General features: G+C 39.8%; 1 protein-coding gene across 12 annotated transcripts in view; it reads right to left on the bottom strand.

The window, feature by feature from the left end:
- The window catches only part of PCBP3 (poly(rC) binding protein 3), a 213,425-nt gene that overhangs the window by 158,339 nt on the left and 41,628 nt on the right, over positions 1-13,458 (bottom strand). For 11 of the 12 annotated variants that reach the window (XM_079762700.1, XM_079762696.1, XM_079762707.1 and 8 more), the window contains exon 2: positions 1,081-1,118. The exons of the other annotated variant lie outside the window; for it this stretch is intronic. Coding sequence is in view for 1 of the 11 variants with exons in the window: in XM_079762703.1 (XP_079618829.1) it covers positions 1,081-1,090 (10 nt within the window). In the remaining 10 variants the exon portion in view is untranslated. The remainder of the gene's footprint in view (positions 1-1,080; positions 1,119-13,458) is intronic. 12 annotated transcript variants of the gene reach the window in all.

The following is a 13,458-nucleotide window of genomic DNA, read 5'->3' as shown; positions in this document are numbered from 1 at the left end:
AAGAACAAACAAGGTCTTTGTTCAAATAATTTGTTAATTAAAAACTCTCCTCTTCAAATGTTGGTCTGGATTCAGTTAACCACCAGCCCTAAATACCTATGTGCATGTGCCCCCAACTCCTTCGCCACCATCTCCCAAGGGGCTGCTGATGAAGTCACTGCCCTGCTGCAGGAAACAGTCCTTGGAAGGTCAGTGGGCTGTATCTATATCACCCTCCCACCAGAATGGTGGCCACTTGGGGCTGCCATCGAAGCCCACCTCACATCATCAAAGCAGCTTCCACTTATCCTACCCCATGAAGACTCGTGCTTGTGAAGTCTAAAGGCCTCAGCTCAAATCCCAATCTCACCACTGACCACCACAGTGACATCACCTTCCTGAGCCTTGGAAGTGGGTGGAACAGTACCTACCTCTATGGGGTCCTTTGGGGACTGAGCAAAGTATTCAGACCAGCATAGCTGACACAAACCAGGCACTTCATAAATATTAGCTGCTCTTATGACTACGTTTGTATCCCATGAAAGACTGCTGAAAATTTTTAGAAAATACTATTATAAATTTTAGAAAAACAGACCTCTTAAGGATAAACTGAAAAGGAATAATTTCAAGGTAGTTTTGCAAACTGGAGTACAGCCACAAAGAGGTATCCACAAGACCTAGACATGCCATCATGGTCATAGCACAAACTCATCACTGCCTGGTTGATGGGCACTGCTGGAGCATGGGGCAAAGGCATGTGTCTGGGCAGGGCACACTAACAACTCACCATGAGGTCCAGTGCTGGACAGTTTGATCAGGTTAACTTTGGAGAAGAAAGGTTAATATAAAAGGAAAAAACTGCTTCTTTTTCAACATTGTTTCTGCAAAAGCTAGAAGGGAAATTGTGCATATCACAGGCTCTGTTGTTGCACCCTGACCTATAACAGGTCCCTCATGTGACATAAAACCAGGCCACAATGAAGGGCAGCAACACACGTGGCTTCATACGCAAGCAAGATTTTAAAAATCAACTGACATAGAAAGAACCACTCAATTTAAAGACATAATCTCTATAAAGGCATTGTAAGAAGCACTACTTACATGGAACCATGTGAAGACCGTCTCTCTTGTAGATAACCCTGTAAACAGGTTAAAAAATATTATAATTGTAAATCACATGTAGAAAATAATACAAAGAATGCTCTGTTACCTTAGACATCAAACTTCATCAAACCAAAGTAATTTATTTTTAAAACATAATCATAAATCAGTTATTTGAAAAGTCAAGGCAGTTTTCCAGAGAAAGAATTCTATAAAAAGTGGTTAGAGTATAAACTGAGTCTGAAACTTAAAAGATACCGACAAATGAATACTCAGAGACCAGATTTCCCTAAACCCTAACCGGACAAAGGAGGCCTACCTGTGCAAACTTCAATGACAGGTAAACAACACCAGAGACTCCTTTAGGCAGCCCAAAGACCTCAGTCCAGTGAGGATTGAAGAGGATGGGGGTGTCAGAAACTGTCAAAGGAGGATATCCACTTCTATCCATGACAGAAGAAAAGGAATCGACTATCCCACTTCAAATTTTTGAAAACAAAACAAAAAACAGATAAAAGACCCGAGACAGGGAGTTCAGACATGGGACAACAGGCATCACAGGAAAATGATCCCTGAGGGAAAGAACTAAGTGATGCATCCTGATTGCCCAGTCTGAAGTTTATTGAGAGTTTCCAGGCCATAATGTGGGAAGGGAGTGGGGTGGGGAGGTAAAGTAAAGGAAGTCCTGAGAGGAAGAAACAAGGTTGTGATTCACGGAGACTAAAATGAGCAGGACCAAGTACCAGAAAGGAGAGGGCCACACAGAGAAGTGTTACAGAGACCTGGGGGGGTGGGGGTGGGGGTGGGGACGGGGCAGGGAGGTGGTTCACTTCAGTCTTCACCTGGACACCAATCAGCACATGTGAGTGAGTAGCTACATGCAACCAGAAAGAGCCAACTGAAAAAACAACAACAACAACAACAACAACAAAACAGGACAACAGGCATTGTAGCTCCCACAGCTCTAGAAATATGTTCACTCTCAACAACCAGACCAGGGAACCTTATGGCACAGGGGCCACAGGGCTGAGCTCTTGGAAGAGTGTCGCCTCAGCAGAAGGGCCATATTAACACCAGACAAAACTGGTGTACTAAACTAGGAACTGCCTAACAATGTCCAGGTATATATCCAAAATAAATGAAGGCAGTGAATCAAACAGATACTTGTTCATAGCAACACTATTCACAATAGCCAAAATCTGGAAACAAACTAAATGTCCATCAACAGATAAATGAATAAATAAATTGTGATGATGGGGAAAATGAGACATTTTTGGGGGGCTAGCAATCTGAATCTGTGCCAATAACCTAATGCACATTCTTGTTAGCCTATAGTCTAGTCACTGCCCCTTCTTTAATTATCTGGTCCTGCAAGACCTGTTTACCTAAGTACTACTCCCATTTTAGAGAGGCCATAAACCATGAACAATACACAACCCCCAGACGGAGTTATCAGCACTGGCGCCAGGCCTGGCCTTTAGATGTGGTCTCACAGCCCCAACCCCAACAAATGGGGCTTTTTGTAAATCCCGTGAAAAGTCCGGAAGTTCCATCCCATATTTGGGGGACAAAGAAACCAAAGGGTATAAAGGTAAAGCTTCCTCCATATTGGCTTGTTCAGGATTTGGAAAGAAACAGCCTCCCCTGAGTCCTATACTAGTACAGTGAAACATCTGAAAGTAAATGGGTTTTTCCTGTGCCTCCGGTACTCCTGCGTATTTTTCGGTCGCCTGGTAAATTCTGTAACAGTGATATAGCCATAAAATGGAACATTCTGCAGCCATAAAAAGGAATAAAGTACTGATACACACTACAACTCAGATAAACCTTAAAAACGTGATATAAGTGAAAGAAGCCAGATACAAAAGGCCACCATATTGTATAATTCCATTTATATAAAATATCCAAAATACATAAATCCCCACAGATAAAAAGCAGATTATTGGTGTCCAGGGGATGGGGAAAGGGAGAAACAGGGAGTGACTACATAATGGACTCTTTGGTGTGATGGACAAGTTAAAAAATTCTGAAACTGGTGGTGTTTACACAATATTGAATGCACTGAATGCCACTGAATTGTACATGTTAAAATGATTAATTGCATCTTATGTAAAGTTTACTTCAATAACAAATAAGTATTAAAATATAATATAACAAGGAAATATTAGAAACTATTGCATGCCAATAAATTTAATAACTTAGATGAAAAAATTAGAAGAATCAAGCTATAAAAACTCACTCAAGAAGAATTAGATAAATCTATATGTATTCAAGAAATCGAATTCAAGCTAAAAACCTTCCCACAAAAAAAAAAAACACCTTCCCACAAAAAAAAAAAAAAAAAGCCAACCACATGGTTCAATAGCGAATTTTATCAAATATTCAAGGAAAAAATAATACCAATTCCTTACTATCTCATTCTGAAAACTGAATATAAGAGAATACTTCCCAACTCATTCTATGATGCAGCATTAATCTGGTAACAAAACCACAAAAAGACACAAGTTAACACATCAATATTCCTCGTATAGATGTTAAAATTGTTAAATCTTAGCATATGAAATCCTAAAACATAAAAATTCACGACAAAGCGGATTTCAACTAGAGATGCAATTGGTTTCATGGTGGGGTTTTTTTAAAATCAATGTAATTGACTTTTATGTGGATGGACCATATAAACTGACTAAAAAAGAAAAACAAAAAAAGAAAAGAAAAACTATATGATCATCTCAATAGATGCAGAAAAGGCATTTGACAAAATTCAGTATCAATCATGAAAAAATTCAGCAAACTTGGAATATAAGAGCACTTTCACATAAGGGTGAGAGACTGAGTGCTTACCCCCCAAAATCAGGAACAAAGCCAGGATGTCCCCTCTCAGCACTTCCATTGCACAAGATGCCAACCACACCAAGTTCATCTATCAATTCAATAAAATATCCATCAAAATCAGAGCAGGCTAAGCTGAGTCTAAAATCTACATGGAAATACAAAGAGAATAAAACAGCCAAAACAACTTTCAAATAGAGAACAACGTAAAAGAACTTATACTGTCTTACTTCAAGATAAAGCTTGTCATAAAAATAAACAAACTGGTCAAAGGAACAGAATGGATAGTCCAGAAACAGTCCACACTTTGTTAACCATGTTTTACATTTTCTGTGTTATGGTTATGCTTTGACATCTGGGCCTTGCTGATCCTGGAAGTCTGCCCTCCTAGTGTTAGCCTATTCCTAGAGATAGGATAAACAATGCACCAGAGTACCTTTCACATGCAAACCCACCAATCAGAGCCCACACTCCACCCCTCTGCTATGGGTTCTCATACTATGCCAACCCCAACCCCTACTCATCCAGGGCTAGGTACCAGATGATCAGGGACAGCCCCTCTGTTCCAGAACCTGCTAGACCAGTGGTTCTCAACCTTTCTAATTCCGCGACCCTTTAATACAGTTCCTCATGTTGTGGTGACCCCCAACCATAAAATTATTTTCGTTGCTACTTCATAACTGTAATTTTGCTACTGTTATGAATCGTAATGTAAATATCTGTGTTTTCCGATGGTCTTAGGCTGCAGGGTCGCAACACGTTCCACAACATGAGGAACTGTATTAAAGGGTCGCGGCATTAGAAAGGTTGAGAACCACTGTGCTAGACGATCAAATCAGCCCATCCTGAGCCTGCTGACCTTGTCTCACCTGTTCCTCCCCATGGAAACCACAATCAATCTCATACCTAGCCTCCTCTGGCTCCTAACCAACCCTGGTGCTTCGCTGTGCAGTTGTGCATGGCATAGCGTGCCTTCGATTTCTAGGGACCCATGAGGCTCAACTTCTTTCTTCATGACAGTCCTTTCCTTATCTGCTGGTCTTACCATTCCTGATTCAAACAAGTCCCATGTACCATTAAAAACATACATATAAATATGGCCCAACTGATTCTTGACAGATCTCAATAAGGGAAGAGCAAATATCACTGTTTTTACCTAAAACTAAACAGGCCATAGCAAAGATCTGATGTCACAAGGAAGACAGCCTTGACTCCAAATTTCTCCAGATTTGGGAGACCAAGTGTCTCATTAACTCACCTCCTGCAGCAGAGTGGATTCAGAGTTCTGCAGTGCCAACTAGAAGTCTGGGGTAATTAGAATTTAAAAGAGCTTCTGCAGGGGGAGGATAGGCAAAGCTGATTCAACTTCATTCCTACCACAGAACCCACCAATGCAATTACTGTTTTGAAATAATTATACTCTTGGTGATGGTCTCAGCAGAAAAGAAACGAGGTAGCCAGGCAGTTGAACTTCTTTACTCCTCCACCTCAAAAAATACTATCTTGGATAAGGCCAATACCTAGTGGTGATGTGGTCAACAAGGCCAATGAATGCAGACTCTGAGAGCCCCTCACCTGACCTGGGCCTGGCTTTGTCCTACGTGGCATGTCTGTGCTCTCTGCCCTGGGACAGCAGGCTCTTCATCTTCCCACACTCCCTAGTGCAAGTTTCCTCTGCTCAGAAGCTCGGGGTTATGCTTACAGTAGCTGCCACAACCCAGGAGGGTGCATTGTTTGTTTCATTTGCTATTGAAGATTTATCATACTCCACGTGTGTGAATACAGATACGCACATCCATGTTTCAATCCTTTTGAATAATATTGAACTTAATGCACTATCAACTTCCAATAACTTATAAAATAATTTTTATGTCAATCACACACAGACTTATTAAATTAAAATGTTAAACCTTATTATTTTTACATTCTTAGTTTTCTGAGTGGGTCACTCTCGTTAGCAGAATCAGACAAGGGAAATCTGTTTGGCCTCTCACCAGGGGATTGAAGCTACTTAAAATACATCTACTAGACTTTCTAGACAACTCCCTGAATAAGAGTTTTTTCAATCAGTGATAGAGAATTAGCTCTGCATGTGCCTTCCTGGGACCTCCCCATGAGCAGGTTGTCAACCAGTGCCAGGCCCTGGCAGGGACAGCAGGCCAGGTGCTCAGTCCCTACTCTTTATGATGAGTGTGTATCCTGTTATTGTAAAATACATACCAACTCTTGGTGTATAAAGTTTGAAAAGTGCAGAAAGTGCAAGAAATATATTTAAAAGCACCTCCAATGTCCAGACAGTAGCACTGACAGCAGTATTTTCTTCTAGTAGTTTCTCATTATAAAATTTATAATTTTTAAAACAAAATGAGATAGATCACATGTGCTTTCAAAACAATTTAATATATCCAGATTTGTATATTTGTAGAAAATGTCCATAACAGCTTTTTAGCCTATTACTAATGTTTATTGATATTCAAAGAAATTTTCTCTGAAAATCAAACTTACCTATTATTTGAAATTGCTTGCATTGTTTTTATGGTTAGAAAAATGCTTCTATATATCAAAGATCAAACTACTTTTCACATAATTATTCTCTAATTAACCCTTTGCACTCGGATGTTGAGTGTGACTCGACACGGTTAGCAGTAGAATAAAGGAATCGAAAAAAGCAAGCGAGTAAAGGGTTAAAAGAAAAATATGTTGTTTCTCCTATGAATATAAAAGTGATGTACATATGTTCATTTAAGAAAATTTAGGAAACTTATCAGTATGTATAAAAAAATACTAGCAGATACCAGCTCGCAGAAGCAGATACCATAGACCTTTGGTTGTACCTCCTTGAGACCTTTAAAATACACAAAAACATACACTTTGGCCTCATATGCTGGCAGATTTCTTCACCTCATGAATCATTCCTGTAAACACTAATAGCCACCTAATAATTGATTGTGCTGTGAAAGTACAGTAACTAATTTACTGAATCCTTTACTACTGGGCATTTGGGCTGCTTCCAATTGTTAATGATTTGAACTCATGATATAATGAACATTTTCTGTACATAAAATTAGTGGTTATCTAATTATTTCCTGAAGATAAATTCTAAAGAAGAGAATTTTTAACCAAAATGCCTGAATATTTCTAAAGTTTCTGGTACAACAGGACTAAGAGCCCTCCAGAAACTCATCTCCCTCCAGTCACAAAATGATGATGTGAGAGTTAGATCTCTGTGATTCCTTGCCAAACTTCTTATAAACCTTCTCAAAATATGCCAACAAGATGGGTCCAAGAATGACAAGAATACATTATTCATTAACACTCAGTTTGGCATCTTCTCATATTTGTCTGTACTAACGTTCCTTTTGTAAACTGCCTACTCAACATTCACCAGCAAAGTAACTAGATGACAGTTAATGAAACATATGAGGATTATAAAAAGGGAGGACACAGAATTAATTTCTGGCCAAAGGTTCAATAACTATATTGTAGAAAAGAACAAATTCAGGTGTTTTTTTATATTAGAATAAGAATTTTTAATGGACCTAATAACAATTTAATTGGATTAAAAGGAATTCACTGTGAACTCATGGCCATAAAAGCTGTCTCCAGTTCTCACTAAAAGTGGCCACCACACTCATAAATAGCCTAAAGTCAAGATTTTAGCCTCTAACACTGCTTTCCACAAGAAAAACGTTATTTTCCAAGTAGCTGTTTTGATGACTTGAGGCAGGAGAAAGCAAAGGGCCTGAAATACAGAGTTCTGACCAGAAAGCAAGGTGCCTTTAAATGTCTGGGGCAGCAACTGACTGGGTCCCAAGCCAGGCTGTGGGAAGCTCAGCATAAGACAGAATCATTATTATAGTTTAATCTAAAACAGGAGCTCAAGCTGAACTTAAGGTCCAAATCTTCTTAGAACCTTAAGTCACTCAACCTAACAAATAATGGCTCAGAAGTGCAAAGCCTCGCCTGCTGGCTGGTCTGTCGTGCCCCAGGAGGTGCAGAGGTAAAATTCTATAAAATCACTGTACCCTACAAGTGGAATGGTGCTAGAGAAATTAATTAAAACTACATGCATATAGCCTTGGCCGGTTTTTCTCAGTGGTTGGAGCATCAGCTCTCAGACCAAAGGGTCACAGGTTTGATTCCCGGTCAAAGGCACATACCTCGGTTTCAGGCTCCATCCCTGGCCCTGATCCAGGCGCATGTGGGAGGCAACCAGTTGATGTGTCTCTCTCACCTCTTTCTCCCTCTCCCCGCCCACCACCTCCTACTCCCCTCCATTCTCTCTAAAAAAATCAATGGAAAAAAATATCCTCAGGTGAGGATAAAGAAAAAACTACGTGCATATATTTTTTTAAGATTTACATGCAGTAATAAATTTTGTAATCATTGTATTTCTACATGCCTTTACTGCTAATGTATTTAAAAGAATAATTTCTAACTCTGCTTAAATTATTTTTTAAATTATTATTATATATATTTAACATATTGAGCCCTAAAATAAAGTCCAAATAGCAGCAAACGTTCCAATGAAATACAGTGGTAGGAAGTTCACAAGTTCAGTTTTGGACCTGTTACATCTAAGATACTTGTTAGCATGGCAAGTGGAGATGTCAAATAGGCAACAAAACAAATCAGTCAAAGGTTGATGGGAAAGGTCCAAGACTGAAGTCACCAAAACAGAGATTGGGTGAGACCCCAGAAGAAATGAGAGAGGGGAGGCGCAATCAGCCACACTGAAGAGATTGTTGTCATTCAAAACATCACACAAGGAGCCAACAGTGCACTCAGGGCAGTGTATGGAGACCACCAGCCTTTTAGGGGAAAAGACAGTGCTAAGGGCAAAAACATAAAACCCCACTCCAGTTCAACATAGTACTGGAAGTGCTAGCCATAGCAATCAGACAAGAAGAAGAAATAAATGGCATCTAAGTTGGAAAAGAATTAAAATTGTCATTATTCGCAGATGACATGATACTGTACATAGAAAACCCTAAAGACTCCATCAAAAAATTATTAGACTTAATCAATGAATTCGGCAATGTACCAGGATACAAAATTAACGCCAAGAAATCTATGGCATTTTTATACACCAATAGTGAACTTACAGAAAGAGAGATTTAAAAAACAATCCCATTTACCATTGCACACAAAAAATTAAGATACCTAGGAATAAACTTAACTAAGGAGGTAAAAGACCTCTACTCAGAAAACTACAGGACATTGAAAAAAGAGATAGAGGAAGACGTAAACAGATGGAAGAACATACCATGTTCATGGATTGGTAGAATCAACATCATTAAAATGTCCATACTACCCAAAGAAATCTATAGATTCAATGCACTCCCCATTAAAATACCAACAGCATATTTCACATATCTTGAATGAACTCTCCAAAAATTCATCTGGAATAAAAAAAGACCCCAAATAGCTGCAGCGATCCTGAGAAAGAAGACAAAGTAGGAGGGATCTCAATACCAGACATCAAGCTGAATTACAAAGCCACTGTTCTCAAAACTGCCTGTACTGGCACAAGAACAGACATATGACCAATGGAATAGAACAGAGAATCCAGAAATTGACCCAAACCACTATGCTCAATTAATATTTGACAAAGGAAGGCAAAAGCATACAATGGAGTAAAGACAGTCTCTTCAATAAATGGTGCTGGAAAATTTGGTCAGATACTAGTACATGCAGAAAAATGAAACTAGACCACCAACTTACACCATACACAAAAATAAACTCAAAATGGATAAAGGACTTAAACGTAAGACGGGAAACCATAAAAAATTAGAGGAATCCACAGGCAGCAAAATCTCAGATATGTGTCGAAGCAATATCTTCACTGATACAGCTCCTAGGGCAATGAAAACTAAAGAAAAAATAAACAAATGGGACTACATCAAAATAAAAAGCTTCTGCACAGCAAAAGAAACCATCAAAAAAACAACAAGAAAACCCACTGCATGGGAGAACATATTTGCCAATGTTATCACAGATAAATGTTTAATCTCCAACATTTACAGGGAACTCATACAACTTAACAAAAGGAAGATCAACAACCCAATCAAAAAATGGGCAATGGACCTAAATAGATTTTCAAAAGAAGACATAAGGAAGGCCAAGAGACAGATGAAAACATGCTCAAAGTCACTAATCATCCGAGAGATGCAAATCAAAACGACAATGAGATACCATCTCACACCTGTCAGAATGGCTATCATCAACAAATCAACAAATGACAAGTGCTGGCGAGGATGCGGAGAAAAAGGAACCCTCATGCACTGCTGGTGGGAATGCAGACTGGTGCAGCCACTGTGGAGAACAGTATGGAGTTTCCTCAAAAACTAAAAATGATGAGGACAAATATGTGATACCTTAATCAATAAAGAAATTTAAATTAAAAAAAAAAAACTAAAAATGGAACTTCCATTTGACCCAGTGATCCCACTCCTAGGAATACATCCTAAGAAACTAGAAACACAAATCAGAAAGGATGTTCATAGCAGCACAATTTACAATAGCTAAGATTTGGAAACAGCCTAAGTACCCATCAGCAGATGAGTGGATTAAAAAACTGTGGTACATCTACACCAGTGGTTGGCAAACTCATTAGTCAACAGAGCCAAATATCAACAGTACAACGATTGAAATTTCTTTTGAGAGCCAATTTTTTTAAACTTAAACTTCTTCTAACGCCACTTCTTCAAAATAGACTCGCCCAGGCCGTGGTATTTTGTGGAAGAGCCACACTCAAGGGGCCAAAGAGCCGCATGTGGCTCGCGAGCCGCAGTTTGCCGACCACTGATCTACACAATAGAATACTATGCTGCTGTAAAAAGGAAGGAACTCCTACCATTTGCAACAGCATGGATGGAGCTGGAGAGCATTATGCTAAGTGAAATAAGTCAGTCAGAGAAAGTTAAATATCACATGATCTCACTCATTTGTAGAATATAGTGAACAACATAAACTGATGAACAAAAACAGATCCAGGGACAGAGAAGCATCAATCAGATGCTCAAACCTCAGAGGGAAGGTAGGGGAGGGTGGGGGTAAAGGGGAGAGATCAACCAAAGGACTTGTATGTATGCATATAAGCATAACCAATGGACGCAGACACCAGGGGGGTGAGGGCATAAACAGGTTTGGGATGGGGGGGGGGGGCAATGGGGCGATAAGGACACATATGTAATACCTTAATCAATAAAGAAAAAAAAAGAAAACCCCGAAACTGAGACAAAGTCGGAACATAATTCGAGTTTGATCTAGTTCTATGTATATCCCACCCCCAGCTGTCCTGGCAACAGGCCCCCAGCCTCAAGCCAACAAGGAGACACCACATGCAAAGGAAGAAAACAAAAATCAGAGACAGAGCCATTACAGTCGGTTTGCTCCTCCTTGGGAGAGGTTTGGGGAGGAGTCACTGAAGCAGACAAAGAACTAGACCTTGAAGAAAGCAGTCTGCATATGACTAAAAGGGTACATTTTCACCTGTGCCCACAGGAGAACTGCTGGGTTGAACTGACTCAGATCAAATCAGTGTGGGTCAGAAGTCACACATATACACACTTCATTGTCACTTTCATTGGCATCTCCTGGAAAAGCCCACAAACTGAGATAATGTAGACGCTCACCCTGGGGGGCGAGGGACTCCTCATGCGATGGTTCGAATGACAGCAATCTAAGGGGTCTTGCCTGCACTGTGCTCCCTGCACCGGTCAGGCAGGCTGAGCCCTCCAGAGCAGGTTAGGAACAGGGAGTCAACAGGGTGGGACACAGCTTCAAGGAGCCCACACTGTGTCAGGAGACAGCTGAGTACCAATAGCCATAATGCCATAGAGAGCAAAAGACCCCTCTGCCTCAATAGGGTAATAGATAATGAGCTGCAATATTCAAAAGGGGACACTGCTTCCTCCTGGGTACATAGGGAAAATAGGGAAAGCTGCATTGCCAGACCAGGTGAGTTTGTGCCAGACCCTGTGGCAGAATTAGTACGCAGAGTCTGCAAAGGGACAGTACTAATGGATGGAAAGCAAGAACCAGGTCAGGGGCTCAGCCCAGTATGGTGGAATATATACTACATAAGAAGGAGAGGTGGCAGGTTGAGCTGGTGTTTGCAGGCCAACACCAGAAGACCTAGAACATGTGGGAAAGGCCTTGCTTACTCGGGCTTTATCTGAAAGATAACAGATTGCCAAGGACAACCTCAGAGCACTGAGGGCATGTTGAAATCTAGAATTATATTATTATTGGAATAACTTCCTAAAGTCTAGATAATTAATGTATTTACCCCAAAACACCCATGTGGTGCTGGGAGATTTCCATGTAAATTATACCAAAGCAACCTGCACTAAAAATGGGTCATTACTAGGCCAGAGTGGCTCATTTGGCTGAGCATCCCTGCCTCCCCCTGACCCCTCCCGTGCAACAAAAGGTTGCCGGTTCAGTTCCCTGTTGGGGCACATACCTGGGTTGAGGGTTTGATCGATACCCAGTCAGAGAGTATAGAGAAGGCAACCGATTAATATTTTTCTCTCCCTCTCTCCATTGATGTTTGTTTCTCTCTCTCTCTCTCTCTCTTTCTCTCTCTCTCTCTCCCCATGAGCTTGTGCATTAAAAAAAGTGTCATCACAATTAGTATTAAAATGTAGATCTGGAAAACAGCTCAAGTTAATAAGATGTTGATCACAAATCAGTGCTTATAATGTCAAGGGAAGACTCAGAGCAAATCATTTGAAAAGGAAAAAGTTTACTTGAAAGAGATACAAGAGAGTCAGTCTTCAAAGCTGACTCAGCAAATGAAAAAAAATTGGGAAGTTAGGGAATTGAAAATTAAAATGAGATACAATTATTCACCTATTAGATTTGTTAAAATTTTTTAAAATGACAATACTCAATGCTGGCAAGAACTCAGAGCAGGAGGAACTCACTCTCATTCATTTCTAGTGGGAATGGAAAATGGTGTAGCTACTTTGGAAGTTTTTTACAAAACTAAACATAGTCTTACCACATAATCCAGCGATTGTACTCCCTGGTATTTTCCAAAATGAGTTGAAAACTTAATATCCAAACAAAACCCCACACACAAATGTTTACAGCAACTTTATTCATAGCTGCCAAAAACTGGAAGCAACCAAGACATCATTCAATACGTGAATGGATAAACAACTGTGGTACATCTGCACAATGAAATATTACTCAGCAATAAAAAATCAGCTATCAAGACACACACACACACACACACACACACACACACAATATATATATATATATATATATATATATATATATATATATATATATATATATATGGATCTTAAATAGACATTGCTAAGTAAAAGAATCCAATCTGAAAAAGCTAAATACTGTATGACTGACTCCAGCTGTATGACATTCTGGAAAAGACAAAACTGTAGATAGCAAATAAGTCAGTGGATACCTGAGGCTCAGGGAAGGGGCTGAAGGGTGGAGCCCAAGGGATTTTTAGGGCAGTGAAACTATTCTGTATCATACTGTAATGATGACTACAAGATAGTAAGCATTTCT

Source organism: Cnephaeus nilssonii (assembly GCF_951640355.1).
Source record: "Cnephaeus nilssonii genome assembly, chromosome: 3".
NCBI classification, from domain to species: domain Eukaryota; kingdom Metazoa; phylum Chordata; class Mammalia; order Chiroptera; family Vespertilionidae; genus Cnephaeus; species Cnephaeus nilssonii.
The sequence above is the reverse complement of the archived record's forward strand: the minus strand, read 5'-3'. Positions and strand labels throughout refer to the sequence as shown.